Consider the following 20,878-nt stretch of genomic DNA (forward strand, 5'->3'; position numbering starts at 1 on the left):
AAAGTTGGATAACTCATACTTCCTGATTTCAGAATTTACTATAAAACAATAGGAATCAAAACAGTGTGTGACTGGCATAAGGACAGATAGATAGACTAATGGAATAGAATTGAGAATCTAGAAATAAGCCCTCACATCTATGACTGTAATGGACTAAATAATTATGTCCTCCTCAAATTCACATGTCAAGGCTCTAACAAATACACCTGAAGCCACAGTAAGAGGCAAGATGTGGTGCAACTTGAATTCTTTTATATATAACTGGTGAGAGTGCAAATTGGTACTACCATTTTGGAAATCTGTCTGGCAGTATTTACTAAAGCCAAACATGAGCCTATCCTATGATCCAGAAATCCCACACTGGTCTATCCCAAGAGAAATGAGCACTTAGGTCCACCAAAAGACATGTACAAGAAAGTTCTAAATAGTTCCAAGCTACAAACAGTCCAGTGTCAATCAACATCAGAGTTGATAGTTTGTGGTATAATCATACAATGGAATACACCAGAGCAATGAAAAATAACTGTATACTGCTATGTGTAAGAATATGGTTTAATCTCAGACATAATGTAGACCAAAAGAGGCCAGAATAAGAATCATATTGTGTGATGTTCCAAAACCAGAAAAACTAAGCTATGGAAACAGAGATCAGGACAGCAATACTTAACTTTGGGAGGGGTAGTCACTAGGGAGGAACATGAGGGAACCTGCTGGAAAGTTGGAAATATTCTATATTTTGATGTGGGCAATGTGTACATAGATGTATATGTGTGTAAAGATTCATCAAGCTGCACACTTAACTTTGTGCACTTAACTCTATGTAAGAAAAAAAGAAATACACACATACTGAAAAGTACTGAAAGAAAATATAAGTGGGGAATATTTGTATAATCATAAGTGATAACAAAGGTCTTCTTAAACATGACCCCAAAGAAAAAAACTAGAAAGGGAAAAATAAACTTAACTTCATAAACCAAAAAATATAAAACTACATGGCAAACAAGCCAGAAAACTTTATTTGCAAAGTTTTATGTAGTCTTTATATAGCAAAGAATTAAGTATTTTAATATGTAAGAAGCTCTTACAAATCAATAAGGAAAAGACAAAGGCAAGACTAGGAAATTTACAAAAAAAGAAATCCAAAGTCATTAAACATATTTTAAAAAATACAAATTAAAACAAAATACTACTTTTCACTTATCAGATAGGCAAAAATGAAAAAATATATACAGAATTGGACTTGGTATAGGGAAATAGCATTCTCACATATTACTGGTGGAGCTAGAGATTGGCCCAACTTTTCTGGAAGGCATTTTTAAATATAGTACTTTCAAAACACCAAAATGAGCACACTTCCTTAACCAAGCAATTCCACAACAGAAAATTTATCTTAAGGAAAAAATATGACAAACTTATAAAATGTTTGTACAATGATGGTCAATGCAGCACTGTTAAAAGCAACAAAATAAATTCATATAATAAATTATATATTTTTTTAAATAGCTACTCTTTATGAAGCACATATGAGCTAATTATATTTGTTATCTCATTTAGTTTTCACAAGAATTCTGAGAACTATTATATTATTCCCATTTTCATCGGCAGATGAGAAAATTGAAGCTCAGAAAAATAATGAGACTTGCTCAAACTCAACAATCTAATAAGTGGCAGATACAGAATTAAAACAAATTGATCTAACTCCAAAAGCCAATGCTCTTTAATTTAGATTACATTTCTTGACATGGAAGAACATTTAAACCATAGCATTAAATGAAAATGTAGTTTATAGAACAGTTACATGGTTTGATTCCATTTTGTAAAGTATATACATACCTATAGATATTAGATGTATAGATTTGCATGGGAAAAATTTTAGAAGGGTATACATGAAAATGTTAATAAAGGTTATCCCTGGGGTGTTTGGGGGAATTTTTTCAAATTTATGCTTGTTTTTCTTACTTTTCTACAATAATTACATTTAATTTATAAATGGAAAAACAAATCTACAAAACCAATGCCCCTTTGAAGTTGCAAACCATAGACCATCACCTATTTTACTTCAAACATAGCATCCATTTGCTTCACACATTTTTAGATAAATAAATAAGGCAAATCTTTAATATATTTATATCTGACAAACTCGTCTTGAGCACCAAATATGTTCTAGGTACTGTTAGGTAAATGATTTTATTTCAGTGCATCTAAAGTCTCCTTCTGCTCCTAAGTATGGCACCAGAGGTACGCACTCTCCCTCTCACTCCTTAATTACTACTATTTGCATTTGGATTTTAAGTCTTATCTCTAATTATTGAATGCAATTAAACCCATATTAAAAGACTATCTGGCATCACACTACCAATCCTTGGCCTGCCTCACCACCTCCGTACTACCCCGCTCCTGAGAGTAGAGGGCGTGCTGGCCTGAAGTGGATTCTTAAGGTTTATTTCAAAAAGGGAGGGGCAAATCTCAAAACATGTACCCCACTGGCCACCACCATCAAGTGCAAATTCCCCACCTGTTAAGTATTCCTTCTCCTATCTCTCCCCCACCTTCCTTACTCCTTTTCTTTCTGGAACTCTGGCTCCTAACCCTAACCCTCTCTTCTGCTAAAAGACCATTGGATGGGGTGATTTTAGAACCCATTCTCACTGGATCTCCTCTCCTCTCTCCAGCCCTCCAACCATATATGACTAATTCAGCAAGAAAACACTTGGAGCTTGGGTTTCCACCGTCAGGACAGCTCTTCCCAGAGAAGATGGAAAACAGCTTCTCACCTGTCCCGTGAGACAGAGAAGAGGATGCTCCTGCAGCAATGAACTGCCAAGGGGTGTGTCGGGATGAGAGTGAGAAGGAAAGCAAAAGCCTCCTCTCTACACTCTTACTATGAAGAAAGAAAGATACGTTTGACTTTGGTAATGTGAGTGTTAGAAGGACTAAAGCCTTCCTGGTACCACTGAAAACAGTACGGGCACTCTTTGGAAAGGCTGGCTTTTAAAAGTTTTTGTTTTGTTTTGTTTTTTTAATTAAAAGAAAAACCACAGAATTTGGGCCACATCACCCCAATACCGATAAGAGTCTAAAGAAAAATAACATTTAGCAGGACCATTTACTAGCACATGCCCAGCAGTAATCATACTCTGCAATACAACTGTGGTTATACAAAAGTCAGTAGCCAATGAAACGTGGAATTTGGTTGATGGCAACAGTAACCTCTGTTCAGGTCTGCCGCCCTCATGTGGTTGGACGCGTGTTCATAGCTAACATTTTGTTGGTTCGAGTGATAACCTGCTGGATCCTATTTCACACACACAGCTGTGGACCTCCGTAAGAAAACGGGGAGGGGACGGCTCTAAGGCACCGATTCACAGAGCCCTGAGGCCCGGTCACTGGGCGGTGGCGACGCCAGGCTGTGGGCATCACCATTTCTTGGGAGAGGGTGTCCGCCCCTGCACTCGCATCCTCGCTGGGCGCCCGGAGGCATCCCTCCCCAGGCAGCGGCGGGGCTCCCCCGCTCACCTCCCGGCATCCACCGGCGTCCGCCCGCGCGCCCGGAAGAGCTGGAGCTCGGAGGTCCAAACAAAGCCCTCGGGTATTGTTGTCTAGTGCGCTCCGAAGGTCGCCTAGACTACCCGGCCCGGCCCCACCCACAGCGTCTGGCAATCTAGACCAGTCTGGTACCAGGCAGAAAATGGAAAAGCCTCCAGAAGAGGCTCCGGCAGAATCATCGGAAAACCAAAGTACAGCCAAGTCCCCAAATGACAGCCACACAGACAGCCCGGAAGACAACAGACAGAACCAGGATGAAGTGGAAGCAGATGACCAGACTGATCACGGAGCAGCTGACCAGGCTGCCCAGATAGTGTCTGCCCTGGCTGAACCCAACGTAGTTAATCAAGCTGACCACAAAGCATGTGAATCCATGGGAGAAAGAACATCTGATCGGGCTGACCTCAGAGCATCCAACCATGCTCATCATGTTGCCGATCGTAGAGCATCTGATCAGGTTAACCGAAGCATGTCAGAACAGATGGACGACAAGGCATCTAGCCAAGCTGGTGGCGTGGAGGAGTCTGAACAGACTGACAGCCAGATGTCTGCTCTGCCTGAACGAGGTACTTCTGAACAGACTGAACAAAGGGCTTCTGAGCAGATTGATCACAGAATGTCCAGCCTAGCTGAGAGAAGAGCTTCTGAAGAGATTGACTGTAAACCATCTGTCCCATCTTTACAAAGAGCCTCTGAGCAGAGCGATCACAGAATGTCCCGCCCGGCTGACCGAAGAGCTTCTCAACAGATTGAAAGTAGATTGTCTGGCCTGGTTGAGCGAAAAACTTCTGAACAGATTGATCATAGATTGTCTGACCAAGTTGACCACAGAACATCTGTAAAGACGCACCACGAAGTGTATGACCAAGCTACTAAACCATCTGAACACCAGGCTGCTGACCCTGACAAGGCTGGCAGTGAATCTGACCAGGCTGACGATTTAGTGGAAGAAGAGGATGATTACACAGAAGACAACCTGTTTGACTATGGAGCATGTAGCCGGTCTGATGATAGATTATTCCACCAGCTTGGCTGCAGCAAGGAAGACAAAGAGGCTGACTTCAGAGTACAACCCTGCAAATTTGAGCCTGGCCAGACAGATGGCAGCATAACCAAGGCTTCCCTTGAAACTGAAACGGAAAGTGTAGCTGATCTGCAAGCATTCATCCCATTTGATCACGGATTGACCAGTACTTCCCAAACAAAAGACCAAGCCTACTCCCCAAGATTTCCCTCCATCTCATCCAAATTGGACTATATCATCAGTCAAGAAAAAACTCAACCCGTGGAAACCAAGCCTGTAGGTTAAAGGGGCATTTGATACCCACCTGGGAGGTTGGAGGTTAAGCCAGAGGTCTGGCAGAATGTAGGAAGAGGGCACATGTTGTGGTATGTGTGACCCATAGGATTCAGGAAGGGCAGGAGAAGGGTGGGAAATAAAAAGATGGATTGCCTTCTCTGCTACACTAAGTAAGGCCATTCAGGAAGGATCAACGTACCAGGATTCAGGAGACCTGGGTTTCAAGTCCTGGTTCTGCTGATAACACTGGGACACTAAGTCATTCCCCCTCTGGGCTTCTACCAAAGGAAAGGAATTTGGAGTCAGTTGGAAATCTCTGTGAAGGGAAAAGTATTTGAAGTAGATTGGAGATGTCTAAGGTACCTCCCAGGACTCAAGGTGCATTACATTGCCTGGAGAATCAGCCAGGTCTCTCATAATAATGTCTTTGCTCTTAATTCCTGGTGTTCAGATCCCATCAATACCAGATTCCACTGGTAACAGCAGCAATAGCAACAAAACTTCCTGGGGATTTTCAATTCATTAAAGACTCTCTTGGGGGATATTTCCATTTTAGGTTGATATTTCAGAATACCAGGAAAGAAGGAGTTTTCAGGCATACAATCAACCTTATAAGAAGCAGTTACCTCCTATAGTACATGAAGATCCTTATCAAGTTTCACTTCGATACGTGGAGAAACACCACATTCTGCAAATATTCCAGGTAAACCGCTCAACCTCTTTTTTAATTGTGAGTTTTAAAGTAATTATAATGTAAACGACAAACTTTGACTTGGCTTATAAGAGGTACAAGAAAGGGCGTTTGCTATAAAAGGGATATAATCTTAATGAGAAATCAGTAAGTGCATTAAGACGTATTAACCAAAAGTAGTAAATGATAAACACCAAATGAATGATTTTTATCATGATGTGAAGCCCTTCAGAGGAATTAGAGATCTGATAGGTTGGTTGCTAGGGAAAAAATTTGGCCCAGGGTTAAAGTTTGAGCCAGACTAGGAAGGAATGACAAAATAATGGCAATTGAAAAGGAGAGAAAAAGACTTTCCAGGCAGGAATATAATACTTTCAAAAGATGACCAACCTGTGACTATCTAAGAACCCACAGTCTTTAGGAGAAAAATGACATAGTTAAAAGTTGCTTCCAATTCTTGAAACTACAAATTTTATAGACCTCAGGATATGGGGCTGGAACCTTCTTTAAAGTATGACATTCCTTGGCCAATACAGAATTATAAAGTGTTATCACATTTATAAAGTTTTTGCTGTTTTGTTGTTTTTGTTTCTGTTCTCCTGACGTGTATTTTTATGTTAGTATTATTATGCAGCAAGGTGTATATACATATATAATGACATATATACATGAAATAACTTTGTGGTTAGAAAGTTGTAAGTAAGAGTGGCCCACCCCAAATGAAAGCATTTAAACTGGAAGAATTTAAGTTTAAAGAAGTAGGAAATAGAGGAAAGTGCACAAATTTTAAAATCTGTTAGCCCAGGGCTCCAAGCTAACTTTGTCCCTTCTCATCTTTGTGATTTGGAGGAAATTACCTAATTTCTGTGAATCTCAGTTTCCTCATATAAAATAGAGATAAGTGATATTTGCTTTATTAACACTGCTGTATGCCTTTTCTTTCTTTAAAATGTCATTTTGTGGGAGAATGCTAATGGCTGGATTTTCTGGCTTTAACCAAAGAAATACTAATTATTAAACTCAAGGATGAAAGCTGTAGAAAGTAGAATTCTAATCGTTCTGTAAGTAATTTTCTTTATCTGTCAAGAAAAAACAATGCTTATGCATTGAACGTTGTTATCAGAAAAATTAGTTATAAATATGTGTTCAGTAGACACATATATGAAATAATTAATTAGCGTGGATGCATTAAACAGACCAGAATATTTTACACCAAAAAATTTGCCCTATTGTTATTCCCTGCAAGTGAGAATTTTGCTTGCTTTATTATAATTTTTTGAGTTATTCAACAACAGTAAAACATATGGAAGGGGGTCTCTGAAGTTTTTTATGTTCTTCCTCATTTATTATTACAAACGCTGAACATCATTTTCACCTTTTAGAATCAAATGCCTTAGGAGGAAGTTTCTATGTAAAAATCATACAGTGTTTTAAAATTTTTATTCCAAACTTTTTCTTTGACTATTCTTCAAAGCAAATAATTTATTGATTTCTCAGTCTAGCAAAATCACAATTCTCAAAACCTTTCTCCAAAACTCTTTGATCTTAGAAACTAGAAAAATATACATTATTATTTATTCCTAAATTTTTAATCCCTCCACATTTTACCTTAATTTGCCCAAATTTATCAGCAGTAAGAAAGTAATTTGTCACTATGTAGAGATATACGAATTTCTTTAAAATGCTATGGTACATGTTAGGTTAATGTAAAAGATTGCTTCAGGTATAACCTGACCATATAGCTTTAGCTCAGAACCATAATGTGATGCCTTTCTCTCTCTCTCCCTCAGCAGATCACTGAAAAGCTAGTCTATGAAAAGCCAGAAGACCCCCTGAGTTTTATGCTGTGCCAGGTATGGAATAGGAAAAAAAGAACAAGCTTGTTATTCTGTTCATTATAAAATATAGCACCCATACAAGTGTACAAAACATATACAACTCAGTGAATTATCATGAAGTGAGCACACCTGTAACTACCATTCAAGTTCAAAAAAAATTAAAACATTACCAGCACCCAAGAAGCCCCCTTTCTTTTCTTCATGGTTATCACTTCCCACAAAGGGACTATTATTCTGAATTTTACAATAATGACATTCTCACTTTTCTTTATAATTCTACCATGAAACATGAATCATGAAACACTTTGGTTTAGACTTGTCAGCCTTTTTTTTTAATTTATTTTTAAATTTCTTTTTTTTTTTTTTTTTTTTTGGTGGTTAAGAGCACGACTTCTAGAGCCAAAAGCTTTACCTTTGAGACTTTAAAAATGTTGTTTTAATTTTTCATGCAATTTTAAAAGGCTACTTTCCATCTACACTTTTTACAAAATATTGGTTCTGCTCCCCATGTTGTATAATACATCCCTGAGCCTATCTTACACCCAGTAGTTTGCCCCCCACCACTGGTAACCACTAGCTTGTTCTCTATATCTGTGTAGGCTTGTCAACCTTTTAAACTTTATATAAAGGGAACCATGTAGTAGGGACTCATTGGTTCATTCTTCTTCTCAAAATATGTCTGTGAGATTAATCCGTGCTGTTGTGTGTGGCTGTAGTTCATTCATTTTCATTGCTGTATAGTACTCGTATGAAATGCCACAATTTATCCTTTCTGTGATAGATGTGGACCTTCAGGTTATTTCCAGCTTGGAGCTATTACAAAAAATTTTCCTAGAACTTTCATGTGCGTGTCTCTTGGTGCACATATACACACATTTCTCTTGGGTGTATACCCACAAGAGAGAATGCTGGATTGTCAGGTATGTGTTCGATCAGCTCTAGTAGAGTAGTTCAAACAATTTTCCTAAGCAATTGTACCAATTTACACTCCCAACAGCAGTGTATTTTAGAGATCCAGTTGTCTTACATCCTTATCACTTACACCCAACACTTAGTATTATCAGTATTTTCAGCATTAGCCTTTTTTTTTTTTTTTTTTTTTTTTGCGGTATGCGGGCCTCTCACTGTTGTGGCCTCTCCCGTTGCGGAGCACAGGCTCCGGACGCGCAGGCTCAGCAGCCATGGCTCACGGGCCCAGCCGCTCCGCGGCATGTGGGATCTTCCCGGACCGGGGCACGAACCCGTGTCCCCTGCATCGGCAGGCAGACTCTCAACCACTGTGCCACCAGGGAAGCCCCAAATAAATTTTTTTAAATAAAAAATAAGAGGCTTCCAAATCAGAAAGGAAGAAGTTAAAGTTATCTTTTCCATTTAAAATGTGTAGCATTCTCTTGATTTTCTATAACTAGGATAATTTCAATTGTATCCTTAACATTGTGAATATTATGCTGTGTAGACTTGAGTTCTGTCATACTCCTGTGACAAGTGTTGTTTTTGTTTTAGCTGGCAGTTAACATGGTTAGATTTGAATTGTAAGCTCTCTCTCTTGCCTTCTGTGGTCATAGCTCAGGTCAGTTCCTTAAGCCTACTACTACTTTGAATCTGTCCTATGAATGCATGATTCAGAAGTCAACCTGAGGCTTGTGCAGAGTTCATGCACAGAATTAAGGAATCTCCTCCCCTCTTCTAGAATTTCCCCTCACTCTTCAGCATCTAGCCATATTTGACCAGTCTACTTCCTGTAATTCTTCCATCCAGAAAGACAGGGGGCTTTCTGTCACAGTTTGAGGCATTCTTGTGCAGCCATAGCTATGTCTGTGAGTCACGACTGTCATTGGGTCAAAATTATAAAAAATGAGAAATTCGCTCCATTTGGTCACTTGCTCTAAGTTTAGACTCCTCTCCAAAATCTGCCTGTCTTTGCTTAGTCACTGGAACCTTCAGGTAGCTGTGAGGTTTTTTGTTTTGGTTTGTGGGGTTTTTCTTTTGTGGGCAGGGTTGTATTTTATCCATGAATACATAGCTGTTATTTGCAGAATTCATTTTTTTTAATTGCTCACTCTTGCATATAGGAAGCAGATCTTCCTTTTTAATATATAATATATACATATGGGTTTTATCACATAAATTTAAGTGTGTGGTGTTTTTAGTTTATTTAGTTCAAAATAGTCTCTAATTTTCATTATGATTTCTTCTTCAACTTATGGATTTTTTGACATTAGATTATTTATATAAATTATCAAATATTAGATATCTAGTTGCCCTTTGGTTTGTGATTTCTAAGTCAATTGCATTTTACTCAGAGATCAAGATTTCAAATCTTTGAAATGTGTTGACTTGCTTTATGATGCAGCATATGGCTAATTGCCATGAATGAATTAATTGGAGTTGAAAAAATATTTATTCTGCAATTATTGGGAAGTGTCTAAATATATCCACTAGATCAGGTTTGCTAAACATGTTGTTCAAGTCGTCCAATATTATTGTGAATTTGCCTATCTCCTACAGTTCTGTCAATTTACGCTGTGTATATGTAATTGAGGCTATGTTATTCGGTGCATATGAATTTAGAGTTCTTATATTTTTCTGGTAAATTGAATTTTTATCATTAAGAGGTATAACATGAACTCTACTCCTTTCAATATTGTTATAGCTATACCAGATTTATTTTAGTCAATATTTAAATGGTATATATTTATTATTTTTAACTTTACTCTGTCCTTGTCTTTTAGATATCTTTCTTATATATAGCATGTATTATAATTTTTATAATTATTCAAATCTGATAAGCTTTTAATTGGAGCATTTAGTCCCTTTATATTTGATGTTATTAAAGATATATTTGGGTTTAAATCTATTGTCCTACCGTATGCTATTTGTCCTGCCTGTTTTGTTTCTTTTCCTCTACTTTTTATCTTCTTTTATTGTTCCATTTTTCTCTCTATTTAGAAGTTATACTCTCTTAATCTTTTTTTATTTTTGGTTTCACATTGGGGTGATTTTTAAAAATTAATATACTTTATTTTTTAGAATGGTTTTAGGCTTACAGAAAATTTGAGCAGAAAGTACAGTGAGTTCCCATTTACTCCCTCTCCTTCCCCCATTTCCCCTATTATTAACATCTTGCATTAGTGTGGTAGATTTGTTGCAGTTGATCAGCTGGTTTGATATATTATTGTTAACTGAAGTCTATGGTTTACATAAAGTCTCTTTGTGTTGTACATTCTATAGGTTTTGACAAATGTATATGATATGTATCTATAATTACAGTATCATACAGAATAAGGTCACTGCCCTAATAACCTTCTTAATATTTTAAATGGTGTCCCTAGATATTACAACACATATTCGTGACTTATCAAAGTCTAAATTGTTTGTACCAAGTCAGTACAAGGACTTCTGTATTTTATTTTATTTTTATTTATTATTTATTTATTTATTTATTATTTATTTATTTATTTTTTACATGACAATTTCTTGAGCATCTTTAACAGTCAGGAAACCTGCAAATTAAATTTACAGTAAGATAATATGTAAAACCACAAGATAGCAAAAATTTAAAAGGACTTCAGTATTTTAAATGTCTATATATTTTAAGCCTACAAGATAAGGTAACTCAAAGTAGACCAAAACTGCAAGTGGAAAAAATTCGTTTTCATTCTCCTCAGGTACAGGAAGTGATACAAAACAGAAAGAAAAGTGAAACCTACGAAGAATGAATCTCTCCTCAACATTGTTTACAACCATCAGTGTCAACACTATGTTCTGTTTCCCACTCCGAAAAATCATTTTTGAATGGTCATTTGTAGTGACTCTGCCTAAATGTGTTCTTATTTTTTAAGTAAAAATCTACTGGGTAGCTTCGTAAAATTCACATAACAGTTACAGATACCTCTGGCTCATCATACAAAAACATAGGCACATATACTTATCCATGCATTGATATTTCTGTACTCATTCCTCCAAAGCACTGAGCAGAAACACGTTCACAAATCCCAGAGAAGATCAAGAAAAGAATATTAGCAATTTATACACATTCCCAAAAGCATACAAACCCATCATGTCTCGAAACTGTTTATAAAATTTTCAGTCGGAAAATGTGCGGAAAATAATTCGTAACAGCACTTTTTTCTCTCTTAATGGAAGGTAACTGTTGTAAGATCTCTTTTCTTGTTTCTTAATACCTCCAACAAATTTTTACTATTTTCCTCTTTGACCCTGCCTGTTATATTCTGACATTAATGGAAGTGATTTAATCTATTCCAAGGGATAGTCTTCTCCTGATTTTTAACCTAAAGCAAAACTCAGACATGTTATACTGCTCTGTATACACCTATGGGAGAGGCAGAATGTCACTTCCTTATTACCTTTAACCTCTGAAGAGTGTCTGCATCGTGTGGAACGTGTAGCCAGTTGAACTGGTATTTAAAAGCAAAAAGCCTCAACGTGATCTACCTGGTATGAGAGTATCTGCCCAGCAATCATAGCTGAGATGATCATCTGATACTACTTTTGTGAGCTGAACCTTTCATTGAATTTCTGTTTGAACATTATAGCAGACTTGATTCTTCATATTGTTTCCCTGGCGATTTGGTATAATTACGTGGTGTATTGCAATGAATTAAGCCTCTGTTTGAACAATCATGCATAAATCCCCTTTTTTATACCTGAATTTCATATCTAATAATTATAGTTTTAAAATCTCTACTTAAAACTTCAAAGCTTCTTTAGCTTTTTCTTCAATTGTCCACAAAATGTGCCAGTGCCCAGACTCCAGGCGGATAAGCAGCCTTTCTGTTGATTGTGGGCTGGCAAAACTAGGTAAAAGCTGATAAACTTACAGTGAACCTGTGAGAAAACTTTGAGTGACATGACTAAGGTTATAATTAATCAGTTGCTAGAACAAAATAACCCAAATATTGAAGGGTCCACAATATCATTAGTGATCAAAAACTTGGATGTTATCAATAACATCTGAAATTAAATACTGAATTTAGTTCACTGGTTTTCAGCCCTAACACTTTACTATGTTTCTTAAAGCAGAACACCTCAAACTAGTCCACCTCAGCCACTTCAGCCCTTCTCATTGACATTCTGTGATGCATTTCAGAGCTGTCATTTTGACCTTTCACAGTGAGGCAGTGGACCAGAGGGGATGGGCTCGGTATGGTCCAGTGATCCTGTCTGAACATGTTTGACTGAAAGGAGAAGGGAGAAAATGGAGATCAGGCCTCACTCTCAGTGACTCAGGCTCTCTGCTAAAAGATCTGTATAGTGCACAAGATCAGTCAGCGAAAAGTATATTCAGTTCTTAGTCCATAAGTGGTAGGAAGTAGTCCCAGACCAGGAGTAAAGGTGAGACTCCAGGTGGAGCTGGCTGTCAACTAGAAGAGGAATAGGAGTCCCAACCTTTTCAGAGTAAAACTGACAGAGGACATGGAATGACACATGGAATATAAAGGTAATGGGAATAAAAGTTTCAATGTCAGAACAAGCAGAGATCGGAATATATGATCTCCCTTGAAGGAATCCCCCAAGGATGCTTCTAAAAGAAGGAGTTATTCCTATAGATATGAGGTGTGAGTGTCTCAAGTATTGATATTAGATTTTACCTGAGCAATCCTAGTGACGCTCCCTCACTGCGTTCCCCAGCCACCCCAATCTCCTCACAGTAATAGAGAATGAAGCTACTAGAACAGTTTTCCTGGGCATATCCCTTCCTCTCTTCCATTTAAAGAATAAACATGACATCATTTGTCATTAGGGAAATGTAAACCAAAACCACAATGAGATGCTACTTCACATCCACTAGGATGGCTCTAATCAAAAAGACAGACACTAACAAGTGTTGACAAGGCTGTGGAGAAATTAGAATACTTATACTGGTAGTGGAAATGTAAAATAGTGCAGCTGTTTTGGAAAACAGTTTGGCAATTCTTCAAAAAGTTAAAATTATCATATCACTCAACAATTCCAAACCTAGGTATATACTTAAGACAACTGAAAATATATGGCCATATATAAACTTGTACAAGAGTGTTCATAGCAGTGTTCATAATAACCCCAAAGTGGAAACAACAAAAATGCCCATCAAGTGATGAATGGATTTTTTAAATGTGATGTTTGACAGATGAATGGATAAACAAAATGTGGTTTATATATACAATTGAATATTACTCAGACTTAGAAAGGAATGAAATTCTGACACATGCTACACCATGGATGAACCTTGAGGACATTATGCTAAGTGAAATAAGCTAGTCACAAAAGGACAAATACTGTGTGATTCTACTTATATGAGGTGTCTAAAGTAGTCAAATTCAGGGACTTCCCTGGCAGTCCAGTGGTTAAGACTTTGCCTTCCAGTGCAGGGGGTGTAGGTTCGATCCCTGGTCGGGGAGCAAAGATCCCACATGCTTCGCGGCTAGAGTAGTCAAATGCATAGAGACAAAGTAGAATGGTGGTTATCGGACTGGGGGAAGGGGAAAATGGGGAGTTGTTTAATAGGTATAGAATTTCATCTCTGCAGAACGGAAAAGATCTGTTGCACAGCAATGCGAATGTACTTTACTGAACCATACACTCACAAATGGTTAAGATGGTAAATGGCATGTGTTTTCTACCACAATTTTAAAAAGTTAAAAATGAAAAAAGTTATATATCCATACAATGGAATATTGTTTGGTTATTAATAAAAAGGAATGAAGTACCAATATATGACTATGGCTTGGGTGACCTTAAAAGCATTCTGTGAAGTGAAAGAAGCCAGTCACCAAAGGCGACATAGTATATGATCCCATTTATGTGAAATATCCAGAAGAGGCAAACCCATAGAGACAGAGAGTAGATTAGTGGTTGCCAGGGGTAGGGGAGGGGGAGGAGTGGGGAGTGAATGCAATGAGAATGAGGTTTCTTTCGTGGGTGATGAAAATGTTCTAGAATTAGATAGTGGTAACGGTTGCACAACTCTGACTGTCCTAAAAGGCACTGAATTGTACATTTCAAAAGGGTGAAGTTTATGGTATATGAACTAGATATCAATAAAGCTGTTTTTAAAAGATTAATGTGGAGATAAATATTTTAAGTCCACTTTATGACAGAGGAAAGTGAAGGAGAATAGCTATGAAACTCAGAAACAATAGAAACAGGAATACCCCAGCCTTCCAGAATTATCCCTCTACTTCCCCCATTCTTTACAAATCCCCTTGTTTTACTCTTCAGTCTCTTGCATACACTTTATTTTCTTTTAAATTGGCCTCCTGTTATTTCATGTTTGTGTGTATATGTATGTGAGTGTGTTTCCAACTCACTGAGATATAATTGACATATAACATTGTGTGAGGTTAATGTGTACAATGTAGTGATTTGATATATGTATATATTGGGAGATGCTTTCCATGATAAAGCGTCCTATTATTTCTTGACCTACTTATTCTCAGTTTTACTCACCCTCTCTCCTCCACTTACCTTCTTTTGCTCTTATGTCATCAGCCTTTATGTCAACACTCTGCAAACCACCTATTCTCTTTTTCTTTTCTCTTTTTTTTTTTTTTTTTGGCTGCACCACGTGGCATGCAGGATCTTAGTTCCCCGACCAGGGATCGAACCCATGCCCCCTGCATTGGGATCACAGAATCTTAACCACTGGACCACCAGGGAAGTCCCATGCAAACCGCCTATTCTTGTGAATAAGAAGTTGTGAGTATATAATTATAATTATGTCTGCTGATGTTTTCGTACTCACATTTGTCCAGATATGTTTTTGTTTAAGAGGGGTGTGGACAGGTATGGTTCCAGATGGCTGTGTACCTATGCTTGAATCTTTATGCCAATAATTTGATTGGAAACATTGTAAGGCTAAAACTCAGATAAAGAGAATGGTGTTGTTATGAATGGCAAACAATGTTAGTGTGCCAATGCCTTATTCGGCTTTCAAAAGGCTATTTTTTTACCTGCAGTGTTGGCAGAATTTGCAACAAGTTGACACCAGACAGACAGTGGTAGTGTGGCTTATTCTTATGAACAGATAGGATTCCAATGGGTAGAGTTAAGTTGTCTGCCTAATTCTGTGTTTTAATTTTTTTAAGAAAGCCAAAGCAGTCCTCCTCAAACTCCATTAAAATTACAGTAAATATTTACAAAAAGAAGTAAATCCATTTTAATACTCAAAACAAAAGGGAGAGAAGCCAGAGATTTTTATGATTTCTGTAAACGGAAAGCAGTTGGGGCAACAATAATGGATAAATTAGGGCAGACAACCCACCTAAGAACCCACAGAAGCAGCTAAGTGCAGGATGTTTTCCAGGCAGACCTCAGACAGCTCCACAGTCAGCGTGGGCAGGTACAGGGGAGAGGAGTGAGCGGTGAGTAACAAAGGACTCCTCCTTTCTTACGACCTTTATACTCTATTTTAGTCACCCACCACTGGAGCCACACCTTGTCATCACCAAAACTGTCCCACAATGAAATCACGCATATAGTCAAATTACACTTCCGGAAATGACACTGAACCTGGAGAATTTTATAGAGAAGATTTGTTTCACATTTTTATAATGAGAGAAAAGTGGGGATAATTGTCCAACCTCAAAACTGACCAACCACAGATTGATCAAATAAATTGTGGCATATCCATGCAATGAAATTCTATTCATCCAATTAACGTTGCTGTAATTATTGTTTAATTATTTGGATGAGTATAGTTGGATCTACCCCGTATCATATAACAACATACACATACATACACAACAATATACATATTTACATATAAAGAGTTAAACAGAGAAAGAGACAGACAGACTGAAAGAGAGAAAAGAATAGGAAAATATGAAATCTTGACTTGGAAAGCTCTTTTGAAACGTAATGCCAAAGGCAGAAATTATTAAGGACAATATTTATATAACTGACATGAAATATTTTTAAATGTATGAGAAAAAGTTAGCAAAAAGGCAAACGATTAATTGAGAGTAATAGATGCAATGAATATGTCAGGTCAATATCCTAAATATGTAACAAATTCCCAGAAATCAGTTTTTAAAACTGTAAATACCCCCAGTCAAAGAAGAGGGCCAAGAATATGAGTGGGAAACTTACTGAAGATAACATATAAATAGCCAAAGAAATATAAATTAAAACAAAAATTAGATACCAATTAAATATTTTTTATAAACAAACAAAAAAAACCTTTCATAGATGATACCTAATCTGGCTTAAAGTGCAGAGAAATGGGCACTTTCTTATACTCCTGTGGGGAGTATAAATTTTACAACCTCTCTGGAATGCAGTTTGATCCCATGAATCCAAAAACTTTAAAATGAATATACCCTTTAGCCAGAAATTCTAATTCTAGGAATTTGTATGAAGAAAATAATGAAATGTGGTTAAAATTTTCCATAGCATTATTTATAATATTGAAAAATTGAAAATCTGAATTTTCAACCTGAGAGATTCAGTAAGTACATAATAGCATATTCATATGGTGAGATACAATACATCCACTAAAATTATGTTGTAGAATAAACTCATAGGGAAATGTCTGCACTGTATTGTAAGTAAAAATAACTGGTTTAGAAGACTGTAAATAAGTATGATCCCAATTATTTTGTGAGAAAATGTAAAGAAGAAAGGTTGAACGTGCCATGAAGGTAAATGCCATGTTTTATTCCGGCTAGTACTGTACCTGACACGTAATAGTACCTCAAATAGTTCCTAAATGGATGGTTCCACACCAAAATGTTCATTGTGTTTATCACTGAGTAAGGAAGTATAGTGATTTTTATTTTCTACAATGAACATTCATTCATTTTGTTATCAGAATAGAATAATGAATGTTGTTTTTAAAGCAGAGAATAATTTAGGGCAATACTTAAAGAAATGCAGATACCAAAAAAAAAAAAAGAAATGTAGATACCTCCATATAATTGGCACGTTGGTCCTGTGCTTGTGGCTCTACTCAAACACTATTTAATAAAATGAATTTTTTTTCCCCAGGACTGAGTAGACCTAACTCACCCTAAACCTCCCGGATCAGAAATTCATTCATTCATTTGAAACTTACTCTAGTTTTGGTGAAGCAACAAGGGCAGAGGAAAAAAGACAACAAATAAATTAATAAGATAATAATCGACTGTGATTATTTTTTGAAGGAAATAAAACATGATTATATGAGAAAAAGTCACTGGCATGGAGAAGGCAGGGTACTTTAGGTAGGGAGATAAGGAAAGGCTTCTCAGAGGAAGTGAGAGCTGAGCTGCATTTCAAGGTTGATGGGAACCACTGGGAGAAATGGATTTCCGCTAATGGGAATAGCAAGTGCAAAACCCCTGTGGCTGGAACATACATAGGGTGAAAGTAGTACCTAATGAAGCTGCAGAAGAGTACATGGGCAACTTGTAAGCCATGGTAAGGAGTTTGGATCTTATGCTGAGGGCAGAGAGAACTACTGGACTTTTTAAACAAAGGAATGACAAAATCTGATTTATTGTCTTAAAAGTTCTCAGAACAGTTCTGATAAAGAGGGTAGCTTTAAATTGCATTACAGAATCTTCTGCCCCCAAAATCTAATAAAATAAACAAAAACTTTAAAAAATCAAAAGTATATATACTTAGTAAATACCAAATTGAGAGGCCACAACCTATTCACTGTTCTTCAAAAGCTGGTGGCCAGGGAAAGAAAAAGAAATTTCTGGGGGGAAAGCAGAGAAACACAGCTGTATTTGTAAGAAGACAAAGGTCTACAATTCTTACTCTTACCCTTACATCCAGACAGCGTTGCTTCATCTTTATTTGGACTTCTAACCAGGAAGTAGTGGGCATGAGTGAGGGGGCCGGCTGACTCCTGACGGAGGTGCCATTTCAGAGCTAGATTCCCAAATGAGACTTGGACCCAAGCCCTGGAGTCTTCGAACATAATTGGTCAGGCCAAGAAGGAGACAGCTATGGGGACTGAGAAGGAACAACCAGAGAGATGGAAGCACAAGGAGAATATGGTATGATGGAAGCCAGAAGAGAAAAGCAGTATGAGAAAGATGGCATCATCAGCTGTACCATCGGCTGCTGAGCGACTGAGTAAAATGAAGACAAACGAGAGTCCACTGTTGTTTATAAAACAGAAGCAGACTCACAGACATAGAAAACAAACTTATGGATACCAAAGAGGAAAGGGGGCTTAGGGATAAATTGGAAATTTAGGTTCGCGGATTCACACTGCTATATATAAATAAACAACAAGGGCCTACTGTGTAGCACAGGGAACAATACTCAATATCTTGTAGTAACCTATAATGAAACAGAATCTGAAAAAGTATATGCATATAACTGCGTCACTTTGCTGTACACCTGAAACACTGTAAATAAACTGTATTTCAATAAAAATAAATAATAAATAAAAATAAATTTTATATTAAAAAAAAAAAAGACGAGTCCTCTGAATTTGACAAAATAGAGGTTGTTTGGAACTTGCCAAGGAGTTTCAATGGCGTGGTAAGAACAGAGGCAAGGTTGAATCTGGTTGAAGATTAACAGTGTCCAATAGATCAAAACAAACCAATTGATTAGGAAAAGTATACTCATTCCACATACTGAGACCAGAGATAATGTTTTCCCTTGGGACCTCTCAGACCCAACGTGTAAGACTGTACACAACATCCTCAATACCTCTGCAATAAACACAACAAGTTCCATAGACTTGCCTCCTAGTATCAGACATCAGAGATAATATAGAGGCTTTTCTTCATTGGGTAAAAAACTGGACTAACTGGTTATTTTGTTGGTATATGATTGGTATATGACTAACTGGTTTATTTTATTGGTATATGATTATTCCATATAATTGTTCCTTATAATAACAATAAATGGTTATTGAAATGGGCTAAAGTCCCTTCCAGTTGTAAGAGTCTATTAATACTGGTATGTGCTTTTCCAGGGAAAGGGTTAGACTTGCTTTTCGAAGTCATTTTTTGGTGACCATCATCTAAAAAATATGAACAAAGTGAAGCGTTCGTCGTCTATAGACTCCGAAGAGAAAATGAGAACGTCAATTAACTTGAACAAAAGGGTTGCTGAGTTAGAGAGAGGACCCATGAGAGGTCAGAAAGCCTGAATTTAAATATTGCAGTAAAATTTGCAAAGAGAGTCAAGACTTGCTGGAGAAAAAGCCATTTTTAGCAGCACTAGAGAATTGTGCAGACCTGGGCCCTGCGGCTCACTGTTCTAAGGTTTGGCTCAGTTGTTTTTTTAATATAGAAGCGGAGCTTTAATAACATTTAAAAAGTTACACTGATTGTCTAACTACACTCAAACAGTATATCCTAGTTGTTAAGAGTACAGGCTGTGAGGACAGACCAACCAGAGTCTTTCCCTCTAAACAGCTCTGTAACCATGGGCAAGTTATTCTCCCCTAACCTCCAGCTCCCTCATCTATAAAGCGGGGCTTAGTGATAGTATATACTTCACAGTGAAGAGGAAATATGACAATGCCTGGGACTTTTAGTAAGTACTGAAAACATGGTAGACAGCATCATGGTTTGGAGAAGTCTTTCTTTCCCCTGAAATTGGTGATTAGAGCAAAAGGCTTTATATAACCCACATTCTTATTTCAAAGAACTTCCAGATACGGGGCCAGTCTCTTTCCCACCCAGTTTACACTACAGCTCCCTCCCTCCCCCATTAAAAATTGGATTTTTGGCTTCCCTGGTGGAGCAGTGGTTGAGAGTCCGCCTGCCGATGCAGGGGACGCAGGTTCGTGCCCCGGTCCGGGAAGATCCCACATGCCGCAGAGCGGCTGGGCCCGTGAGCCATGGCCGCTGAGCCTGCACATCCGGAGCCTGTGCTCCGCAACGGGAGAGGCCACAACAGTGAAAGGCCCGCGTACCACAAAAAAAAAAAAAAAAGTGGATTTTAAGTGAGGGGTCTGTTTAAGGAGTGCAGTGTTTGTGAATAGAAACATTCCAGTGGTTCTTTGTTCCAAAGATGAGAGAGAAGCCCCATGAGGGTTGGAAAATTTGAGGGTGTGTATAGGACCAACATCTGGTAGTCCAGTTAGAAATCACATTAGTCACCAGACTTGTTAAATTGCCTTGGAACTACCACAGAGAAGGAATAGCAATGCAGGGTGATGGGCAGTGGTATGGCCAGGCAGAAACTGGGCACACATACCTCCCTTTAATTCTGGGTTACTGAGGTGCACTGAAGATGGACTCAGTTTGAGAACTGGGGTACTGGAGTGTGGGTGAGACTGGCAACTGGCTGCAAACCAGTGAAGGGGGCAGAGCGTCCTCTGGTGCTTAGGGGAGCTATTTAGGGTTGGGCGAGCATCGTTATCAGCTAGACCTGTACAGCTCCCCCTGTCTACACTGAGGCTGCTGGCAGTGAGCCAGATGGTGGATGGTGGTAAGGACCAAGAGGAAGGGACCGCAGCCTCTCCCAGTCCAGTCACTTAAGACAACATCACTTCACTCTCAGAGGAGTGTATACGGGGAATCTGAAGGGGGATTACCTGGGAGATAC

The 20,878-nt window shown here is 37.9% G+C and overlaps 1 protein-coding gene across 9 annotated transcripts; it reads left to right on the top strand.

Moving 5' to 3' along the window:
- The first annotated feature begins 2,683 nt into the window (after positions 1-2,683).
- Positions 2,684-19,163, top strand: TEX55 (testis expressed 55). 9 transcript variants are annotated; one of them, XR_009563704.1, is made up of 5 exons: positions 2,684-4,846; positions 5,403-5,549; positions 7,328-7,390; positions 14,954-15,073; positions 17,363-19,163. XR_009563704.1 is itself a non-coding variant. In XM_060298098.1 (5 exons), the coding sequence occupies exons 1-4, from the start codon at positions 3,689-3,691 to the stop codon at positions 15,061-15,063; spliced, it is 1,470 nt and encodes a 489-aa protein (XP_060154081.1). In that variant the 5' UTR covers positions 2,684-3,688; the 3' UTR covers positions 15,064-15,073; positions 17,363-19,163. The 9 variants fall into 9 exon arrangements, 6 of the variants coding, with proteins under 6 accessions (XP_060154081.1, XP_060154082.1, XP_060154084.1 ...); XR_009563705.1 differs by having other exon boundaries at positions 18,137-19,163; XR_009563706.1 differs by having other exon boundaries at positions 7,331-7,390.
- The last annotated feature ends 1,715 nt before the right edge of the window (positions 19,164-20,878 follow it).

Source organism: Globicephala melas, chromosome 4 (genome assembly GCF_963455315.2).
Source record: "Globicephala melas chromosome 4, mGloMel1.2, whole genome shotgun sequence".
In the NCBI taxonomy this organism is placed as follows: Eukaryota; Metazoa; Chordata; class Mammalia; order Artiodactyla; family Delphinidae; genus Globicephala; species Globicephala melas.